The sequence below is a fragment of the Heterodontus francisci genome, chromosome 22, assembly GCF_036365525.1.
Source record: "Heterodontus francisci isolate sHetFra1 chromosome 22, sHetFra1.hap1, whole genome shotgun sequence".
Lineage (NCBI taxonomy): Eukaryota > Metazoa > Chordata > Chondrichthyes > Heterodontiformes > Heterodontidae > Heterodontus > Heterodontus francisci.
This window is the reverse complement of record NC_090392.1, coordinates 67,434,458-67,457,391: the sequence shown is the minus strand read 5'-3', so window position 1 is coordinate 67,457,391 and position 22,934 is coordinate 67,434,458. Positions and strand designations below refer to the sequence as shown.

Sequence of the window (22,934 nt, the reverse complement as noted above, 5' to 3'; positions counted from 1 at the left end):
AGCAAGTGACATTGTTCGCCACTAACTCCACAACTCTTTACCCTCGCCACCAATGGCCGATGTTGAAAATTGTTAGAAGCTTTCTGAAAAGCGTGACAGGGAGATTAGTTTAAATTTGGCTGAAAAGTGTAAGGAAGAATTGAGCTAGATAGTGGACACTGAGTCGAACAATGTCAGAGGTTAGCATAAGAAGGTTTTCGTTTCCAAAATAATACTAATCATTATTGCTTCCATTTTGAGCTTGTTTTACAATGATTTCTATCCTATCTACTGGGACTCTCTACATAGGGACATTTTGCGCAGTATTGCTCACTTTCCCAGTTAAAGTTTGAGGGTTTGGGTGGTGCAAATCCTTTCACTTCTGTTTAAATGGAAGTATCCCCTTCCCAATGGCTGTAATGACAGTAAATGAGCTTGGAGAGTTGTAACGCAGAAACGGATGGGCACAATACCACAACACAAATTACCATTAAATTAATCTCTTAATCTCATTAAAATATTGTGGTTATGGGAAATGAAAGAATTTGCAATGGGTACAGTATGAGATACTGTTGTAAGGAAGCAGAGGCAGTGTAGCTTTCCTGCATGTTTAGCTATGTTATATCTGGTCTGGGAGTACCAGACCCTGGGTATCAAAATGGACAAAAAGCTGTTGCACACTCTGGCTCTGACGCTCTTTAGTGAATCCAAAAATCATTTCAAAAGCAGTTTTATTTCCAATACCTATTCCTGCTTACCTTCCCAAGAAAGTAATCCTGCTTGGCTTCCAATGCCATCCTTTAATTGGAAGGTTGGGGTCATGTGGATATTTTTGTTAGCTGTAATGAAAAGCATTTCAAAAATGTTACAGGAGTATAATATATCAGAAACTCATGCAATTTCGGGTTGGCAGGCAACTCCTGGATTAATTTTATTGCAGAGCTTTATTGAACTTTATAGAGAGACCTAGAACAAACATTTGAAGGTAAAATTTAGTAGGTACTATCTACAAAACCAGTCTCCTTTTCAAAGGTAATTCATATCTAAAATTCTTTGTTTGTAAGGATATTTTATTTTCTCTTTAGCTGGAGAGTGAATTGGCATACCTTTGTTATCTACACATATTCTTTGAAATGTTACATATCTAAGGACATCGAACTAAGCCGAAAATGTTCATAACTTTTGATTTTTCAGATTTTTGGAAGAGACAACACCTAAACTGAATGAGCACAGTTATGTAAATTCCGAGATGGCAGATTATTACCATTGGGCATCAAAAGAAGAAAAGGTGCAAAACTCAAATACCAATACATATTTAGATGTTCTTCAAGATAAAATTTACTCAATTAATTTGGATTCGTATTCCAATAAAAAGAGTAAATGCAAGACTGAAGTATATGGAACATCACAAAACAAAGACGAAGAACATGTTAGGCTATCTGCTGACCATCTATTTCTGTATAAATCTCGCTTTCCTATGAATTATCCACAATCTGCCTTGTTAGCAGAGGAACAAGCAAGCTCAAATGATTCTCACTCTAAGTCACGGTCTTTAAAAATCAGCAGAGGACTTGAACAGAGTGTTGCCAGTAAGGTAGGTGAATTGTTCTGATTCCAGTAAGTCAATTCTTCTTATTGTTGTTACCTTCTTTCTGTTCATCTGTTTAACAATCTGTGGTCTGTTTTTACAGTGGGTAGTTTGGTTCTGTAGAGACATTTATCACCTTGTTTAGCTTCTTGCCCTTCCTGAGGTGAATTGACTAAGATTGGCAAAACTTTTTTCTGTAGCGTAGTGCCGGAGACTGGAGGATTGCTAATGTTATGCTACTATTTGAGAAAGGGGAGAAAGATAAAACATTAAACTACAGGCCAGTTAGCCTCACATCTGTGAAGAACTTAGTGGAAACCATTGTCAGGGTCAAAATAAACTTTCATTTGGAAAGGCATGGGTTAATCAAGGAGGACTGGCATGGATTTGTTTAAGGCTAATCGTGTCCGACTAATTTGATTGAATTCTTTGATGAGGTAACAGAAGATTGATCAAGATAGTGCAATAAATGTATGTATAGACTTCTGGAATGCATTCAACGAAGTGCCACTCAGGCGGCATATTAAAAAGATGGAAGCCTATTGAAATAAGGAAAAGTGGCAGTATAAAAACAAGATTGGCTCAGTTTTCAGGAAGTAAAGGATGGTAGTGCATGGATGTTTGTCAGATTGGGAGATGGAATGCCTTTGTTTCCTAAAGGTCAGTTTTGAGTCCATTACTCTTTTCATTTTTTTATAAACGACCTAGGCTCAGGTGCAGAGAGCAGCATTATGAAGTTTACAGATGATACGAAACTTGACAAGTAGTAATTAGTGATGAGGATAGTCATAGGCTTCAGGATGGCATAGTTGGTGACATGGGTAAGTATAGCAGGACAGAGTTTGATGCAGAGAATTGTGAAGTAATGCACTTTGGGGAGGACTAAATGGAAGGACAGTATGCTATAAATGGGATGATTTTGAAAAGTGTAGATAAACAGAGATGCCTTGATGTTCATATACATAAATCCTTAAAAGTGGTGAGGCAAGTTGATAAGGTGATTAAAAACATTTGCGTTTCTTGGACTTATATATGTACATATGGAGGAATAGAATATAAAAACAAAGAGATCATACTAGACCTTTATAAATTACTGGTTATGGCTGGAGTATTGTGGACAATTCTGGGCACCAGAATTTAGGAAAGATGTAAAGGCCAGGATGTTACTAGGGTTGAGGGACTTGGGTTATGAAGAGAGCTTGGAAAAGTTAGAACTGTTCTCCTTGGCACAGAAAAGGTTAAGGGGTTATAGAGGTTTTCAATAATGATGAGAGCTTTTGATAGATTGAAGATAAATTATTGTCTCTGTTGAATGGGTCAACAACCAGAGGTCATGGATTTAATATCATTGCCAAGAAATCTAGAGGGGAGATGAGGAGAAATGTTTTTATTGAGTGGTCAGGATCTGGAACACTCAACCTGAAAAAGTGGTGGAAGCTGACTTCATAAATCATTTCAAAAGGAGATGGATAGGTACTCGAGGATGAGAAACTTACAGGGTTACGGACAAAAGGCTGCAATGTAGGACTCGGCACAACAACTCTTTAGGAGGCATGATGGGCTGAATGGCCCCTTCCTGTGCTGTAAGTTTCTATGATTCTATGAGAACAGATAATTTTGATTTCTATTTTTCTCCAGGTGGGACTTTACCCTATTCAGTTAGGTTGTTTTATATCCTGCTGCTCTAAGTAATTTTAAATGTTAAGCTGCCTGTGTTTCAAATGAAGAATCATTTTACAGTATTCTAGTCTTTATTTTTTATTTATTTATTTAGAGATACAGCACTGAAACAGGACCTTCAGCCCACCGAGTCTGTGCCGACCAACAACCACCCATTTATACTAACCCGACATTAATCCCATATTCCCTACCACATCCCCACCATTCTCCTACCACCTACCTACACTAGGGGCAATTTATAATTGCCAATTTACCTATCAACCTGCAAGTCTTTGGCTGTGGGAGGAAACCGGAGCACCTGGCAGAAACCCACGCGGTCACAGGGAGAACTTGCAAAGTCCGCACAGGCAGGACCCAGAACTGAACCCAGGTCGCTGGAGCTGTGAGGCTGCGGTGCTAACCATTGTGCCGCTGTTTGTATTGGATACTTGTACATTATGGAAATGTATGTTTGTAAAGGGTAACAAATGGCAAGCTTTGTTTGTGCAGCCTGGCAACATCCTTCCCATTTAAACCTGGTGTTGGCAGCTTTTTTGATTTTGTGTGGAAACTAAGCCAGAAATTAGTTTTAAACTATTTTGCTGCCAATGGTCCAGTTTTCCCTTAATGGGGAAAAGTGCTAGTTGGGTGATCCCTTACTGAACATGTTCATTCTGCCAGCAGAAATGACCCTGCCCTGTCCCTCCTAAACCCACTCTTAGTCAGACCTAATAATGTCTTTGGCCTCATACACTGTTACATTCAGACATCAGGAACAGCATCCAAGCTTCTACCTGAACACAGCAGCGCTCTGAATTTTTATGTTAATTGTCATCTTCTGATTTAGTGATGGCATAGAGACCTGGCCAAACCAATCATTATAACTAGATTCTATTGTAGACAGAAAAATCTGCCAGTAACCTGACTTGTACTTTTTATATTGTACTGCACTTAATAGTTCAACTTAAGAAAAGAAAAACTGTACCGTTTTCATATAGTCATAGGTTTAAGCCAGCATTTGACAACATTTTAATAAAAAATGGATAGAATAAACTTGGTTTGAATTGTACATGCTGAACAGATAACATGTCTAGAAAATCATGGGATACAGTATGGAAATTTTCGTCATCTTCCATTACTCTTTTGTGTGCCTCAAGTGCGTTGTGATACTTTGTTTCCAGAGTACACACTGCTCGTACATAGCCAATTCTCACAATTGTATAAATTATAGAAGATATGCTGATTCTTTTCTTTCCTTTTACTTCTCACAGAACATAAAGACCAGTAATGCCGCAGTACTCACTGATCCTATAAAACCTTTTGAAAACAAAGAGGTAACATCAGAAGCTAGAACCTTGTCTAACCAGAACTATAACTTTCCAAGCCAATTTTACATTTAAAAAGCTTTTAAATGTTGGTAGCCGAGAAGCTTAAATTGTTTCTTACTAACGACTGTATTGTAAATATATAAATTGACAGCTTAGCATGATGACCTTGGAGTGAGTGTAAAGCTGCAATATAGGAGTTGCAGTTAACAACATAAACTGTGTGAACAACTCTTGAGTATCTAAATCCTGAGTCCGATCAAGTTATTGTCTTATCCATTATTCTCTGCATTTTTTAGTCATTTAGGTAACACACAGCAGGAAAAAAGGGTATTATAAAAACAGAATTGGACAAAATGGAAAGCATTTTCGGAAAGCCAGCAAGAAGTAGTGGGCCAAGTGGTCTTCAGTATACTAAAATCCAATGATTCTGTTGTAGATATTCCTAGTTGAATGAAATTTCTGTACTCTGTGATCATGTAAAAAGTAAAATGTAAGCAACAATTCTAGTGACATAATAGGGGCTTCAAATTGTCTTTATTCGGAACATGATATCAGTTGCACATTATGCGATTCTGTTTTTTGTCTTGCAGAGAACCTTTTTGTACCTTTACCATGAGAACATACACCTTTTGCAGAACTGTGAGAAGTCACAAAAATTGTATGTTAAACTTTGTGCTGACACTCAACATGAAATCAAAACCTTCAAAGGAAAGCATGAGCAGCTTGTGTTCAATGAGAAGGTACAGTTACTTCATTATAAAAGCTGGTGCTCTTGTCAAAGTTGAGTATTTTATAAAAATATGAAACTTCGGCTTACCCGCTAGTAACTTGAAACATGTGACTGGAATATTTCATAACATCATTTTGCATAGATTCTGGAATGCTAATTTTCTTTAAAATAATGATAGCTCTTATCTGGATCTACAAGACTTTTGTGGACTCAGGCCTAGGTTTTCCAATGCTGGTTCTGTTTATACACAAAATGATTCGGAACAAGTTTTGGACAGATTCCAACAGAAGGCAAGATTAGATCATTGGCATAGTACCAAGTGCAAATTTGAACATGTATAGTGACCCCATAGTTGCAGGAGTGGAACATTAACATACAAGTGACGTTTAAAGGAATCGGGAGAATTAAAGGAGAGTGTTGCAAAAGGCTGACAAGAATTTTGAGTGTTCAGATAGGCTAAAAGGGTTTTTGATGCAAGAAATTTTACTGGAGAAATAGCAAAGGTAGGTCGTAAAATCACATCATCACATCATCAAATTGGCACCACAAGTCACTTTATAGTCCCATATTACCCTTAGTATATACTGCATTGTACCTCGTGCATTATATATGTTAATCAATCTACATCTCTTAATATTTTAAGAACTGTATAGATTTTTCATTAATCCTCATTCTAAGATGATGAGAGACTGGGAATTGCAAACAATAATGAACGATATGTTTGAGTCTTGCTGGGGACAAGGTTTTTTTCGTTATATTGGAAAGGATATTGAAATTGTTCCTGCAGTCTTTAGAGGAATGGGTATATGACTGGTAGGAAATTATTTTAGTTGAGGTTGAAGGAATTATTTCAGCTATAAGACTGGAGAGCTTCTGTAAAGTACAGATTTTAGCTCTGAAAATTCTGTAAGCAGGGCTTAACTATTAGTTTTTCAGGGTTTTCCAGGGTGTATGGAATAATCGGTGGAAGATGGTGGACAATGGGAATAGTCGCAGAATATAACAAAATAAAGTAATATTTTTCACTTTTTAACTCTCTTTGTAATAGAAACTGAGGGATGAACTTGCAACAATAAAGATGCAGTTAGAGGCTGAAAAAGAGAAACTTCATGATCAAAGAAAATATCAATCGCAAGAACTCATTGCACTACAAGAAGAACTTAAATCTACAAAGAATAATTTAGAAAGGTATGACAGACTTGCATATCTAATACATTTCTCCTGAAGCCCCTCAGAACCCCGGATTCTAGAAACTGGTGTTCCTTTCTCCGAGTTACAAAATTTGGCAATGAATGATAGCAACACCCATATCTGAAGGATGTTTTTTTAAACAAAAATGTAGTTACAGTTTCAGAGATAACTTGTTTAAATGAATCCCAGTGGAAAAGCATGGGTTTAGGATTTGACGACATTATCCACATTAACAGATTTATGTGTGCAACTTACAAAACATTTAACCTTTTTGGAGTCAACTGACAGGCTTCAGGAACCTGGTCTTATCAGCGTTCGATATTTCAGTAAAACCTCTTAAGAGGCTTATTGATTTTCTATATACCGTTGCAGTAATTATTTATTGGAAGGTTTGTGCCCAGTGTGAATGGCTTAACTTACAACTTCTGACCTTGAATGGAATTCAGTTTACTTCAGGTGGGAAAGTCAGTTGTTTCTGACTCCGGGCACAATTTCAAAGTTTGCAGATGATACGAAACTTGGAAGCATTGTGAACTGTGAGGAGGGTAGTGTAGAACTTCAAAAGGGCCTAGACAAGTTGGTGGAATGGGCACACAGGTGACAGATGAAGTTCAATGCAGAGAAATGTGAAGTGATTCATTTTGGTAGGAAGAACAATATAAAATAAAGGGTACAATTCTAAAGGGGCTGCAGGAGCAGAGGGACCTAGGTGTATATGTGCATAAGTCATTGAAGGTGACAGGTTGAGAGAGCGGCCAATAATGCATACAGTATCCTGGGCTTTATTAATAGGGGCATGGAGTTCAAGAGCAAGGAAGTTATGCTGAACTTGTGTAAGACACCAGTTCAGCCTCAGCTGGAGTATGTATCCAGTTCTAGGTGCTGCACTTTAGGAAAGACGTGAGGGCATTGGAGAGAGTGCAGATTCACGAGAATGGTTCCAGGGATGAGGAACTTCAGTTATGAAGATCGATTGGAGAAGTTAGGACTGTTTTCCTTGGAGAAGAGAAGGCTGAGAGGTAATTTGATAGAGGTATTCAAAATCATGAGCGGTCTAGCCAGAGTAGACAGAGAGAAACTGTTCCCACTCATGAAAGGATCAAGAATGAGAGGGCACAGATTTAAAGTATTTGGTAAGAGAAGTAAAAGTGACATGAGGAAAAACTTTTTCACGCAGCGAGTGGTTAAGGTCTGGAATGCGGTCCCTGAGAACGTACTGGAGGCAGGTTCAATTGAAGCATTCAAAAGGGAATTAGACAGTTATATGAAAAGGGCAACTGTGCAGGGTTACGGGGAGAATGGAACAGGGGGGGAATTGCTCTTGCAGAGAGCCAGTGCAGACATGATGGGCTGAATAGCCTCCTTCTGCACGATAACGATTCTGTGATTCATTGCAGCTTCAACTGCAGTGTAAATTGTCATGGTCAAGTGAGGAGGGGTCGAAGGGGTTCCCTCTTTTCCCACTCCTTGTTTGACCACAACAGGTTTAATTCTTTCTTAAATTGAATGTACTGGCCAATTCAGTAGGTTTTTGATTACTTACTTGCTATGATCATAACAAGAACCAATCGGACAGGTTTTCTTGAGTTTAGAAAGAAAGAGGTTAACTTTATTGTACCTAGGCATTAAACAGGAAATTAGAGATGCATGCGATAAAGAAACATCTATAATTATGGGTGCCTTTAATCTGCATATAGATTGGGCAAATCAAATTAGTCACAATACCATAGAGGAGGAATTCTTGGAGTGTATACGGGATGGTTTTCTGGACCAATACGTTGAGGAACCAACTAGAGAACAGGCCATCCTAGACTGGGTATTGTGTAACGAGAGGGGAATAATTGACAGTTTAGTGGTGCAAGACCCCTTGGGGACGAGCGACCTTAATATGATAGAATTCTTCATCAAGATGGAGAGTGACGTAGTTGATTCTGAGACAAGGGTCCTGAATCTTAGTAAAGGAAACTACGAGGCGCAAGTTGGCCATGACGGATTGGGAAACGTTACTTAAAGGGATGACGGTGGATAGGCAATGGCAAACATTTAAAGAGTGCATGGATGAACTGCAACAATTGTTTAAGTAAAATGGGAAAGGTAGCCAAACATAGCATTAGATCCAAGGAAGAGGCATATAAATTTGCCAGGAGAAACAACAGACCTGAGGATTGGGAGCAGTTTAGAATTCAGCAAAGGAGGATCAATGGATTGATTAAGAAGGGGAAAATAGAGTACAAGAGCAAGCTTGTGGGGAACATAAAAACTGACTGTAAAAGTTTCTGTGGTATGTGAAGAGAAAAAGATTGGTGAAGCCAAATTTAGGTCCCTTACAGTCAGAAACAGGGTATTTATGATGGGGAATAAAGGAATGGCTGACCAACTAAATGCATACTTTGGTTCTGTCTTCACAAAGGAGGACACAAATATCATACCAGAAATGTTGGGGAACACAGGGCTTAGTGAGAGAGAGGAACTGAAAGAAATCAGTATTAGTAGAGAAATGGTGTTGGGGAAATTGATGGGATTGAAGGCCGATAAATCCCCAGGGCCTGATGGTATGCATACCAGAGTAATTAAGGAAGTGGCCCTAGAAATAGTGGATGCATTGGTGGTCATCTTCCAAGATTCTATAGACTCTGCAACAGTTCCTACAGATTGGAGGGTAGCTAATGTTACCCACTATTTAAAAAGGGAGGTAGAGAGAAAGCAGGGAATTATAGACCAGTCAGCCTGACGTCAGTAGTGGGGAAAATTCTGGAGTCCATTATCAAAGATTTTATAGCAAAGCACTTGGAAAACAGTGGTAGAATCGAACAGAGTCAGCATGGATTTACAAAAGGGAAATCATGCTTGACAAATCTATTCTTCGGATTCTTTGAGGATGTAACTGGTAGAGTTGATGAGGGGGAGCCAGTGGATGTGGTTTATTTGGACTTTCAGAAGGCTTTCGACAAAGTCCCACATAAGAGGTTAGCATTTAAAATTAAAGCGCATGGGATTGGGGGTAGTGTATTACGATGAATAGAAAATTAGTTGGCAGACAGGAAACAAAGAGTAGGGATAAATTGGTCTTTTTCCGAATGGCAGGCAGTGATTAGTGGGGTACCGCAGGGATCAGTGCTGGGACCCCAGCTATTCACAATTAATCATACATTAATGATTTAGATGAGGGAACTAAATGTAATGTCTCCAAATTTGCAGATGACACAAAACTGGGTGGGAGGGTGAGTTGTGAGGAGGATTCAGAGAGGCCTCAGGATTTGGACAAGTTGAGTGAGTGGGCTAATGCATAGCAGATGTGGATAAATGTGAGGTTATCCACTTTGGCAGCAAAATCAGGAAGGCAGATTATTATCTGAACGGCTATTAACTGAGAGAGGGGAATATGCAGCAAGAGCGGGGTGTTCTCATACACCAGTCGCTGAAAGTAAGCATGCAGGTGCGACAGGCGGTAAAAAAGGCAAATGGTATGTTGCCCTTCATAGCGAGAGGATTTGAGTACAGAAGCAGGGATGTCTTGCTGCAGTTATACAGGGCCTTGGTGAGGCCACACCTGGAATATTGTGTGCAGTTTTGGTCTTATCTGAGGAGGGATGTTCTTGCTATAGAGGGAGTGCAACGAAGGTTTACCAGACTAATTCCTGGGATGGCAGGACTAGCATATGAGGAGAGATTGAGTCGGTTAGAATTATATTCACTGAAATTCAGAAGAGTGAGCAGGGATCTCATAGAAACCTATAAAATTCTAACAGGACTTGATAGGGTAGATGCAGGAAGGATGTTCCCGATGGTGGGGGAGTCCAGAACCAGGGGTCATAGTCTAAGGATACTGGGTAAACCTTTCAGGACTGATGAGAAATTTCTTCACCCAGAGAGTGGTGAGCCTGTGGAATTCACTACCACAGAAAGCAGTTGAGGCCAAAACATTGTAAGTTTTCAAAAAGGAGTTAGATATAGCTCTTGGGTCTAAAGGGATCAAAGGGTATGGGGCGAAAGCCGGACCAGGCTACTGAGTTGGATGATCAGCCATGATCATAATGAATGGCGGAGCAGGCTCGAAGGGCCAAATGGCCTACTCCTGCTCCTATTTTCTATGTTTACCGAAGCTGAACTAATAAAAAATAAGAAACATGCGCCAACTTTCACTCTCACATTAGGTGCTGAATTTTATACTCTAAACTCACCAGGGTGTCCGAATTTAGCGGCCCCGTGATATTACATGACGGGGCTCATTAGAATCACGGTGCCAAGCCAGCCTCCCCATATTACATGGGAGAGGCGGGACATTCAGTGCAGTGAGAGAGTTTTTGACAGCTGTGCAACAGGTGCTCGGGCCCTATTTTAAGCGCCCCAGCACCTGCTTCCTGACAGCTGTCAAAGAATCCTTACCTGACTGCTGAAGTGTGTGGCTGCTGTCAATCTGGCAGCAAAGCAGAAAGTGCTGCAGAAATCCAGCAGGTCAGGCAGCATCTCTGGAGAGAGAAGCAGAGATAACATGTCCAAGTTCACAGACCTGAAAGTTAACTCTGCTTCTGTCTCCACAGATGCTGCCTGACCTGCTGAGTGACCCCAGCACTTTATGCTTTGCTGCCACATACTTACCCTGCTGTGTCCTGTGAAGTTGCGATCCTCTTCCACTCAAGTGTAACATTCCTTCTTGTAGGCATGCCGCACCTGGGTGAATAATCTTGAATTTGCACATTCCAGGACATGAGACTTAAATAGACCATAAAAGGTATTGCTGAGGTTTACAGAGACCTCACTGACACAAATGGGAATGCACAGGTGTTGCAGCAATGTAACTAGGTCTTTCACTAAATGTTCCTCACCAACATGTGAGGAATGATGTGTGCCAGCATGTAGCACCAATGTCACATCCTTTTACACCATTGGCCCTTCAGGAGAGCCAACGTATGCAATAACATCATTGCCATGCCACCATTACTCATGAGCGTCTCCACGGATGCAGTGACATGGACATTGGCTCAGTCAGCTGCTGCCTCTAATGGTTTACACAGGGATGCTGCAGATGCGGACGGGTGCACAGCAGGTGAGCGAGGGTGATGTGTGGCTTGCAGAGCTCATGTCGGTTGCTAAGGAGCAGACAACCTTTGTCTGATAAGCACTTCCGCACATCCGAGCTCACTGCTAGCCCTGCGTGGAGAGCCTGGGTGCCATCTGCCCTCCCATGTGTCTTTCATGTTGTAGGTCCTCAGCGTCCTCCTAGTCTGAGGAGGAATCCTGTTGACGTCTCTCCTCATCATGCCAGGACTGTCCCCTATTGGGAGCGTAGTTGCGCAGAGCAGCAAAGAAAGGAGCTGGCCTTTTTGGCCCGTAGTACAGGGCATCACCCTATCCATACAGGCATTGGAGGCACTCTTTCAGCATGCAGATATCCTGCTCAATGGTGGCTCATGTAGCTCAGTGGCTGGCATTGTATCTCCCCTCTGCAGCAGTGGTGGGGTCTCTCACTGATGTCGGGAGCCATGTCTGCAAAGGATAGCCCTTATTTCCAAGATGCCACCCCTCTATCTGAGCCAGTTCAGTGAACAGTGGTGGCAACCAGGACCGGCGCAAGACCCAGGTGTCACGGCAGTTGTCTGAGAAGTGGTCACACATTCGTAGCAAGCATCTGCGGTGATCACATACCAGCTTCACCTAGATTAAGAGGGCTCTTTTCATGGTGATGTTTGCAGGTGATAGCCTGGCGGGAGGCCTGACGGCCATGAGTGCAGTCCATGACCGTGGCAACCGATGGTTCTCTGGCAATGATGTCAGAACCAATGGCCCTCTGGGCCTGGCAGTGTGAGTCCGTCCTGAAGCTGACCTACTCACTGGCCCTCTGGTGCAGGGCATTGCTGACCTCCCTGATGCAGCGGTGCACTGCTGACTGTGAGACCCCACAAAGGTCTCTGGTGGGCCCCTAAAAAGCTGCAGAGGCGTCAGGCTTGAGAACGGCTGCCACTGTGAGGCGTGGGATGTCCACTGGTGCCCATGGGCTGCAGGTCATCCTTGAGCAGGGCACAGAGATGTGTCCCCACCGTCCTGACACTGATGCTCTGACATCTGATGGCATGTCATGTGGGGCCTGTAGATGCACGGCAGTCGTAATGGCGAGCTCACCTTGGGGGCTGCTGCTCACGACCGGGGGCCTGTACGTAGATCACACCTGCCTGTTGATATTGCCTCAGGCGCAGAGGGATCCTCACGAGCAGAGCATCACACAATGTAGAATGAGCCATACCTATTTCCGTGTGATAAGTAAAGTTGAACCCTTCATGTATTCAAAGGTTCCTAACAGGGCAGGGATTGGTGTTGATGGGTACATCAGCTACTTTCCTGGATCAACCCATGTGGCGTGCTGTGGCATTGCCCATCTTGGCCAACACTCAGAGAGGCACAACATGACCACATCAAGATCCTACCAGCTGAATCGGTTGCCCCCACCATCCATATAACCTTTAATGCTCCTGCCCTTTTTGCCACCCACCCCACACACAGGGTGCCGAGTGTGCCATTGTCTGGTCCTTCACAAACACAGAGCACACACTGTTAACGGAGGGATGGTACACAGTACCTCCTTTCATGCCATCAGAGCTTTCCCTCCAGTAATGCCAGACACCCTCCCTTTAAGAATGCAAAGTGATACCCCTGTGTATTCCACCCACCCCACTCCTCCCTTCCAGTATGCAGAGTGTGACCCCTGTAATGCCCCCCTCCCTTTAAGAATTCAGTGTGAGACCCTTGTGAATCACGCCCCCCCTCCCCCCCACCCCAACCCCTTCCAGTATGTGGCCCGCGGCGTTGAGGGGCCAGTAAAATTCAGCCCTCGAGGTTTACACACATACAAATAGGTTACAGAGTGGGAAAAGGTAGATTGGTTGAGTTCGAGTCCATAAAAAAGGTATAGTCTGCGGCATTTGGTGATTCGGCTAGCTTCTACCTGAATTCAGTGGTCCTGAGGCTTTTAGTTTGAAGAGGTAGATGTCTGGTTCAGTGAGTCTCTTGAAGATAGCGCTGCGGATAATTTCTTTCAATGGGGTTTCTGATTGTAGTGGGAGTATGAAAAGGTGGTCAGTCAACAAGCAGGATTTGAAAGCTTTCAACTAGAATGGAGAAAGAGAGAGGGACCCCCACTTAGGGTCTGCACATGTCAGAATCTAGTTGCTTTTTCTCTGCTGCAGACAAAACGACCAGCTTAAAAACCACAGATGGGGAGGGACTTGTCACATGGCAGTGACTCAGTGATTCAGGCATCGCAATTAGCAGTATTTCTCTGCTTGCTCAAAAGAACACTTCTTGATTTTGGTTCTTGTTGGGAAATGCTGACATTTCGTCTCCCACCTCACATTCCTTTGCAGTGTAGGACGCAGTGTTGCAAACTAGGTGATCATCTTAAGCTGCTCGCAGTCATTCTGTTTTAAATGTTCTTTTTAAATTTCTTCCAAAAAAAGTTTAAATTCAGATCTCTAGTCAGTGGACCAAAGAAAGTTATCATTCAACCAACACATTGGCGTAACATGGTGTTATAAAAGTGTTTTACTTTGCATGCAATTTGAAAAGCCACAAACATTTTGGAAAAAAATAAACTGACAACTAGATTTTATTCATCTATTTTAGTTTTTGACATCTATTCCAAAATTGTGGATCACTGATTTGTGTTTTTGCTTTAGTTTCATCTTTTATTTTGAACTTAGTCTATCAAATTTAGTTAAATGTTCAAAAAGTGATCATTTTCATCTTTGTTGACCAAAGTATAATAATTGCTGCTAACAAGTGTTTCCTCAGTTTTGTCAATGAAAACAGCAGCCAGTTCTATTTAGAGTTTACTTAAATTAAGGGAATTGGGAACAACAAAAACTTGTATTTATATGGCGTCTTTCATGTCTTTAACATCATAAAACCTCCCAAGGCGCTTCACAGGAATGTTAGAAAGCAAAATTGGACACCCAGCCACATGAGATAATAGATATTAGACAGATGGCCAAAAGCTTGATCAAAGAGGTAGATTATAATATAAGAAACTGTCAAATGAAATGTGATTTTTCTTTTCAGGTCCAAAAAGACTATTCATGAAAATGATACTGAAGTTCAGAAAATAAAAGAAGGAAGGTATTCCACTGCTTCTTGCTACATTATTATTGATTTAAGCTTTTTAATATTGGAAGTTGAAGTCAAATGCTTATATAGAGCTGTACTATATATGGCACTGTTACTACTACACACAAGCAGCCAACCATTTTGAGGTTTTCTTCATCAGAATGATTATTGTTTTCAGGGAAAAATATGTCAACGACAAGAAGAAATTGCAGAAAATTTGTCACGTGATGAAGGAAAATTGTAGAGAGTCAACAAGCAGACTGCTTTCTGTTGAGGTACTTATTGTTGGGAAAGATTACATCAATTACATTTTCATTTATATTTGAGTGAAACTGGCAAAAAACAAGTCAGAATTGATCAAATCTGATGCTAGGATTTTTTTCTTGCATTTTACTTATCATTGCTTAGAGAAATTTGGTTTATTTTAGATCAAATATGTATAAAGACTTTTGTACATTTATAATTTATCTGTTGTGTATGTTTTTTTTAAACTGCTAGTATTTGAAGATTTAAAGTATGGGTGTGATCCCATTGCTGGCCTGATAAACTGAACTGTTTCATGTGGACTGTCAGTTTTGTTTCTATGATGATCCGCATCCCTCACTCCTAAAATAACTTTAAATAGTTTTTCTCAAAGAAATTATTGTCCTTGCCTATTCTCCAGTTTTTCTCAGGTCTGGTTTCTCAAGCTTAAGCAATTGTCTGCAGCTGCTCCGAAGCCTGTACCAATTCTGCTCAGAATAAATCACCAAGGTGCATTCAAGGGTGGCCTGGTGGCAAAAAAATGGCTGACTTCCATTTTGAATCTTTCCACATGAATGTGGCTAAGACTTGCAAATGCAATGGAACAGGTTATCAATCCTGAACCTTTCCATTCCATGGCTCACTCAGATTGCTGTGCTGTTAGGTCACTACAACATTGTATAAATCATTATATTTCTAAGGGCGCACAAAAATTTGGAGCCACTTGCATGTCTTCACTTAACTTCTATGCCTAATAGCAGCTTAACTGATGCCTTTCAGGTCTATAATACATTGGGGAATTCTGCAGGTCCTCAATGCAGACATATATTTATGGAACTAACGTTATAAATTCTTAATGGCAGAATGAAATTTCTCAATTCTATCTTTGTGCATTGAGACTGAATACAGTATTTGATAAATCAGCAAAAACTTGTATAGTGTATTTAACGTAATAAAATGTCCCAAGGCAGGAGTGTTATGCAGCAAATTTTGACACCGAGCTACAAAATGGAGATATTAGCGCAGATGAGCAGAAGATTAGTCAAAGCGGTCAATTTGAAAGAGCATCTTAAAGGAAAAAACAGGTAGAAAGACAGAGGCTTAGTGAGGGAATTCCAGAGCTTAGCGCCCAGGCATCTGAAGGTGCAGCCACCAATGGTGGAGCAATTAAATTCCGGGATGCCTAAGAGGCCAGAATTAGAGGAGCGCAGATATCTGAGGGTCACAGCGTTCCTAGTGGATGGTTTGGTCATATTAATATAAAGGTTGTAATCAGTCTGGATAAATGTTTTATGGAGTCTGCACTAATGGAAGAAGAAGAATACCATTTCTGTTTGTAATTACATATCTGGTATATTCTTTATGAATTAAAGGCAGTAAAATTGCCTTTTCAATATTTTAATTCATTTCCTGCTATAGACTCAGATTCAAGAATGGAAAAAATACACAAGATTATATTTTCTCAATCGCCTACTTCAGGAGGCTGTTGAAAATGTAAAGTTTTGCGCTACACAGAAGACTCGGTAAGTGTTCAATACAGATTGCACTGTTTTCAGTGTATCCGATGTAAAAAAAAAAGTGCTCGGAGAATCAGTGGATGCCACAAGCAAAAAGGTCACATGTTGAATGCTAGGCATAACTTGATTGTTGACTCGTGGGACATCGCTCACTTAGTATGGTTAATGCTGACTTTGGTAAGATGTTTAAACACAAGATTGAATCAAATTATGATTCAACTGAGAATAGAGACATGTTTGGGGAAGTTTTTTTTTAATTGATGAAATCTTGAATTGGGACTTGATAGTGGGATGAGCAGACCTTTCATTCTCGTATAACTTTCTGATACCAATTTGATTAAACGTAAAGTGAGAAAAGGGTATGCAACTTTTCAAATCTGTTCTTTCCACAAGCCATGTACAATTTGTCTTATCATGGGTTCCACCCAACTTATTTAATTGTGCAAGGGAAATTGCTGTCTTTGTTCTTGTCGCATTAATCCTGTTTGGTGTGGTTAAGAATTAAGGATGTGGTTGAGAAAAAGGCCTTGTATAAAAAGAACCCCTGGCGGATCCGTCACCAAAATAATAATGCAATGGCACACGTTTCTGAAAGGAGAAGTGTCACTTGGTCGTTATTTTCCTTATTCCTCCTCCCCCATTGTGATGACATCTATTCTTATCTCTGTGTAGTGGCTGAATTTCTTTCACAGTAACTTAAATGTCCGAATTAGGAATCGAATAAAGGCGTTTTACACTTTACTGTCTTTTCATAATTTGTAACAACTTGTATAAAATAAAATGTTTGTTGAAATATTTACAAAATACATTAAAACAAATATTTGAAATGGCCATGCACACAGGACAACTTTTCGATAAATTTTCTACCTTTTCAGCTTCTATTTGTATTTCAAGAAGTTTTTGGAAAGAAGGTATTTGAATGATGGTATTGCTATGGTTGAGTGTTTTCTGCTTCTGTGTTTCTCTCAAGCAGGATGGTACACGGTTTAAGAATTGTATTATTTTCTGTTGCTTGAATCAGGCAGTTTTTGGATCTAAAAATACCTTTCACTGGCACAACAGTAACATTTAAAACTCCAGGAATTTAAATAATCTCCAATTCATATGCAAGACATATTAAGTTTTCTGCAAACCTGATGGATGACTATAAAGCTTTTAAAGCAAAAGTTATTTTTAAATTACTAATTAAAGCACTACAAATTAGTGATTCTTAATACAATTTAAATTGCTTAACCTTGCCATTACAAGTATGCTGTAGAATTAAAAGCAAGCAGTAGTTTTATCTTAAATACATATTAAGGGCAAATGTTTGTGTTGCAACCATTCTATGATACTATGGTACACACACAGCATTGTTATCATGCCCGTAAGAATCTGACTGTTCTAAACTTGTTCCAGTCTGGTTGCATTACCATTTGTTATCCAAGTTACCTTGCCAAGAGTAGGCCAGTGCTTACTGGGTGTAAAAGTAATATTGTTTCCTTCATTTTAAATGAGAAATTATGACCACTTTAACAGTTCTAAAGGAGATTGGTATAGTTGTTTCATCATATGTTTCTGATTGCATCTTTGAAGGAATGTTAATTCTCCAGAATTCATTGCCATTTGTGACATGTGGGAAAAAAGAATGAAAGGAATTCAAGAACAAATAACTCGAGTCAATGTAAGTTTTTAATTATTAAGTCAACTTTGACTTCATTAGTATTGCCACAGCAATGAAAAACTGTGTTTTTCTCATTTTGTATAACAAGATTATTGGCAAATGTGCACATTACACTTCATAAACATTTGGCCTAGTTATCTCAAAAAAAAATCTTTGGTTTTGCTTTTTTGCAAGGACCCTAATCAACCAATTTGGTTTAATTTTTGCAGTTTTGATGAGAAAATGTGCTGTGTTTCTATTTTTTCCAACACATAACCTTCAAAAAATAGCAGAAAGCTTTTGTTGTGATGCAGCAAGGGTGCTTTTGTTATAATGGAAAACTTCAAACTTATTTTTGCTTTTGTCATCTCCAGTACCAATTTGTCAGCTATGAGAATTCAAACTAGCTTCCAAAAGGATTTTCAAAAAGAACTTGGAGTGATTTCATTGGTTCTCTTTTTTTATATAGTGGTAGCTGTTTGCTGAGAGCGAACTGCTTTGTTTTTATAATAGGTTTGCATTGGAAGTTTGATGACTATTTCCTGCTTGTAATTTTCTACTCAGTTATAACTTGCTCAGTGTCCTCAGTACCTTGCTCTACGGCAGCGAGGCCTGGACAACGTATGTCGGCCAAGAGCGACGTCTCAATTCATTCCATCTTTGCTGCCTCCGGAGAATTCTTGGCATCAGGTGGCAGGACTGTATCTCCAACACAGAAGTCCTCGAGGCAGCCAACATCCTCAGCATATACACCCTACTGAGCCAGCGGCGCTTGAGATGGCTTGGCCATGTGAGCCGCATGGAAGATGGCAGGATCCCCAAGGACACATTGTGCAGCGAGATCGTCACTGGTATCAGACCCACCGGCCGTCCATGTCTCCGCTTTAAAGATGTCTGCAAGCGCGACATGAAGTCCTGTGACATTAATCACAAGTCGTGGGAGTCAGTTGCCAGTGATCGCCAGAGCTGGTGGGCAGCCATAAAGGCGGGGCTAAAGTATGGCGAGTCAAAGAGACTTAGCAGTTGGCAGGAAAAAAGACAGAAGCGCAGGGAGAGAGCCAACTGTGTAACTGCCCCGACAACCAATTTTATCTGCAGCACCTGTGGAAGAGTCTGTCACTCTAGAATTGGCCTTTATAGTCACTCCAGGCACTGCTTCACAAACCACTGACCACTTCCAGGCGCTTACCCATTGTCTCTCGAGACAAGGAGGCCAAAGAAGAAGTATAACTTGCTGTTTTATGAATGTGTAATTTGCAAATGTAATAGAAAAAATGTTGCTAGACACAAATGTTTACTAATGCCCTTTAGGGAAAGAAATCAGCCGTCCTTACCTGGTCTGTGACTCCAGACCCACAGCAATGTGGTTGTCTCTTAAATGCCTTCAGTGAGCAATAAGGGATAGGCTATAAATGCTGGCCTAGCCAGCGACGCCCACATCCCATGAACAAGTAAAAAAAAAAATTCTATTGAGTCCTTCTGCCGTTAATATGAAGTATAATAAATCATTCACACAAACAGTAGTTTGGGAGTGGCAGGGTAAGCAAAATTAATTGAGAGTGACAGGCGGGTGCATGGGCACATCACAGGTCTGCAGATTAAAAATGCTCCACCTTTGATTCCTTCCTCTATAGCTTTAGAGTAGGCAGTAAAGTTTTGTATTTAATTAATTGTTTTGTTTAAAGTGCAGTCAGTGCATGTGTTTTGAAAAATGAAAAAGATATAGTACAGGAATGATTAGATTAATATTATCTCTGCAGTGTAGAATAGTTTCATTTCCTGTACCACTTTGGGAATGATTGTTGCTCTGCCACAGATTAATGCTGAGATTTAAAGAAAATTGTTACTTTGTGAATAAAAATAATGCCTCATTAAGTATCGTTAACATACAATAGTATAGCCATGTGGGAAAAGCAGCAAGGATATTCCACTTTTTAGTATTTGATAGACCAGCAAATCATAGGATGAATTATTATTGTTTCAGTATGCTGTTAGTGTGCAAGAATCCAAGGAAATGATAACTGGATCAGGAAAGAATCAGAAATGTACATATGCAACATATTGTATAGTCATTAAACCATTGAAGGCTCAGCAGAGACCAGAGATTGGTGACATTACCCAGTAAACCATCCAAGAATCAGGATAGACCAGTGATCGCTGGCACCAACTGAGGGAGACTAAATTAAAAAGAAAGGACACCTTCTGTTGAACTTGAATCTTGCTTTGTTTATTACATTTATTGAGGTTGTTGAAGTTTTGTACATTTGGGCGGACAGGTTAGTTAATTAGATATTGTAACATTTTGTGGTAATATTTAAGTTCCATCTGATAAAAGGTAGCTGGAGCAAGAAGGAAGGTCTCTTGTTTACTGCCAGGGCATGTCTCTCCTATTCTCTGCTATGTTTTAGATATTGAATTATATCTCTGTCCATTACACAAGATGGGCCAAGTGGCCTCTTCCTGTCCCTTAAACGTTGTTTGATTCTATGATTTGGGTGTGTGTGGTATATGTTTTGGCTGCCGCTCCGGACCAGAGTCCATTACTTTGACCTTTTTCTTTCTCTCTTGGGCCTTTCTCGCCTGTCTGCTCTCTTTCCTGTCAGTCAGTCATGCCATCTCCCTTCTTCAGTACTTAGCCACCGCACCCCCCCCCCCCCCCCCGTCTCATCCCTACCCCAACCGTGATTACTCTTTTGCCATCCTACTCTCTTGCTGCCATCCCAGGCTTGAACTTCCCCCTTAAATAAGCCCACAACTACCCTCTGTGCTTCTCTTTGCATTCCCCAAAAAGCCCATTGAGGCTTCCATCGTTGCCTCCTCACAAGTGCCAACCTAAACTATTTAATCCTCTTTTGCTAGGCTTCATGTCTAGCACCCCTGCTAACTGCGGGCTAACTTTTGCCATGCACCTATCCACTCCACGCACCACTGCACCCATGAATTTTTCCCAACAGGTTAATTGCCACTCCTTGTCCAGATTGTGGACATTGCATAATTGTGTATAAGTTACCCCTGTACATATATCTGCAATGAAAACATACCAGATGATGTGCCCAACATGCTGGATTATACAGGAGTTTACTAATAATTGTATTTTTTTTTTAGGCTGCCTCTTGGTTACAGGAGACTGGAATACATAGTGACAGTGCATCTTCCGCTTGTTCTTGTAATTTAACACCATTTCAGTACAAATCTGAACATCAAAAGTATTCTGCAAATCAACAAAGACTTTCATCACCTCCAGTAACAATTAAAATGGGTCAGAATGTTGCATTTGCTGGAAATTCCGATACCGCTGATGTTGGCTGGTTTTCACCAGGATCCAGGAATATAGGACTTGATGCAAAAACATCACTGAGAACAAAAAAAGACTTTTGCACGTCAGCTGTTTGGCCACCCAGTTACTCAACACAACTGACTATGCAGCCTAGTTCAGCCATTGATCAGTTGGATCGTAGCCAATCTGATCTTGAACTAGAGTTTAGGATGTTGGCTGGTCAGAAAAGGTCATTTCCTGATACATCTCTTCGGCTTGCCAGTGGTGGTTTGGAAATGCCGGTTGCCTCAACTGAAGCAAAATCATTAATAATCCCAGATATTTCTCTCGCTACATTACGGACATCACATGTTTCTGAGAATCTTCAAAACCACTTATTTGAGCCTTCTGGTTCAACAACTAAATCCTTTAACAAAAACTTCAGTCATTTACGGCCTGCACATGCAATTGTACAGAGCAGTAAAGACTTCCAGACTTTACAGACTCCAAAGCCACTTGGTGGAGCATCCACTGCCAGCAGTTCACTAATTGATGGTGGGTTATCTATACTTGCAGAACCAAGATCCTCCTATCATGCGGTAATGGAACAACTTTTCTTCACATTCCCTACAACAAGCAAGTAAGTTTTTATTATTTTTAGTGCTTACAGTAAAAATATATTTACTTAATGTTGAATGGTCATCTTCCTCATGAGGCAGAGATCCCAAACTCTACTGGGATTCTAGCCCTGCATCTTCTGACTCTCGTGGGAATGCTACCAGTAGGTCTTGATGGTATAACCTGTTGAAGTGCTGATGAGCGATGTGATAGAGTAGTAACATGCAGGCTCACACCCACATTTATGCATGTATGAGTCATGACTCAGGAATAAGCTTGTGGGCTTCCAAATAGCGAGCTTGAAAGCAACAATTTTCAAGTCAGATGCTTGTCAGCTACAGAATGTGCATGTTTTGAGAAACAGAGTAATAAAAACTTACTAATTATTTTTAGTTCTTGGTGTTTCTTATATCTTTATTAAATATGATTCATTTCACTAATTGAAATAACTTGTTTACAATTACTGTTAAATGGGTTACTGTGTCTTATGAGCAAAAGCGACGATTTAAAAAAAATGAAATCACTTTTTGGTATAGTTTCCCCTCAAATTTGTGAATATATCGGTAAGCCTTGAACAAAAAGTGAGGATCATATTGGAAACTACAGACATTCAGTGACTGTGTTGTGGTTTTACCAATTTTTTTTGTTGAATAATAATTTAATGAGTGATCTGTAATTTTTAAAACTTAATCTTGCAAGTCAGTAATCTCATTAGTTTCATCCTTTGTTTTTGTCTTACAGAGATGTATTTCATTCATGTATTAATAAAGTAAAAGAGGAAAATGGTGGTACTCTGTCAGGCCTATCTGTTGTTGACCTGGTAAGACGAGTTTCTCACCATATTGTCCAGGACACCCACCTTGAAACAGTAAGTACAATTTTTCCCTGCAATGGTTGTGGCATTCCTAATCACATCCCAGTATTTTCTTTAAATTACAGTGTCACCACATGCCATACTGTGAAAGAGAACAAGCTGAGACCAAGTACCACCTGCAACATGACTGACACAATTTTCCATTGCTGTTATTGAATTGCTGCTACCTCCCTTTCTCTGTCATTTGATTACTATATCAATCTTGCACTTAT

General features: G+C 40.3%; 1 protein-coding gene across 1 annotated transcript in view; it reads left to right on the top strand.

Moving 5' to 3' along the window:
• LOC137381566 (uncharacterized) overlaps window positions 1-22,934 on the top strand; it is a 118,424-nt gene that overhangs the window by 93,163 nt on the left and 2,327 nt on the right. Inside the window, exons 29-38 of the mRNA XM_068054257.1 lie at window positions 1,174-1,573; window positions 4,498-4,560; window positions 5,145-5,294; window positions 6,333-6,472; window positions 14,528-14,584; window positions 14,751-14,847; window positions 16,235-16,338; window positions 17,908-17,995; window positions 21,080-21,870; window positions 22,590-22,716. Of these exons, the coding sequence (XP_067910358.1) occupies window positions 1,174-1,573; window positions 4,498-4,560; window positions 5,145-5,294; window positions 6,333-6,472; window positions 14,528-14,584; window positions 14,751-14,847; window positions 16,235-16,338; window positions 17,908-17,995; window positions 21,080-21,870; window positions 22,590-22,716 (2,017 nt within the window). The remainder of the gene's footprint in view (window positions 1-1,173; window positions 1,574-4,497; window positions 4,561-5,144; window positions 5,295-6,332; window positions 6,473-14,527; window positions 14,585-14,750; window positions 14,848-16,234; window positions 16,339-17,907; window positions 17,996-21,079; window positions 21,871-22,589; window positions 22,717-22,934) is intronic.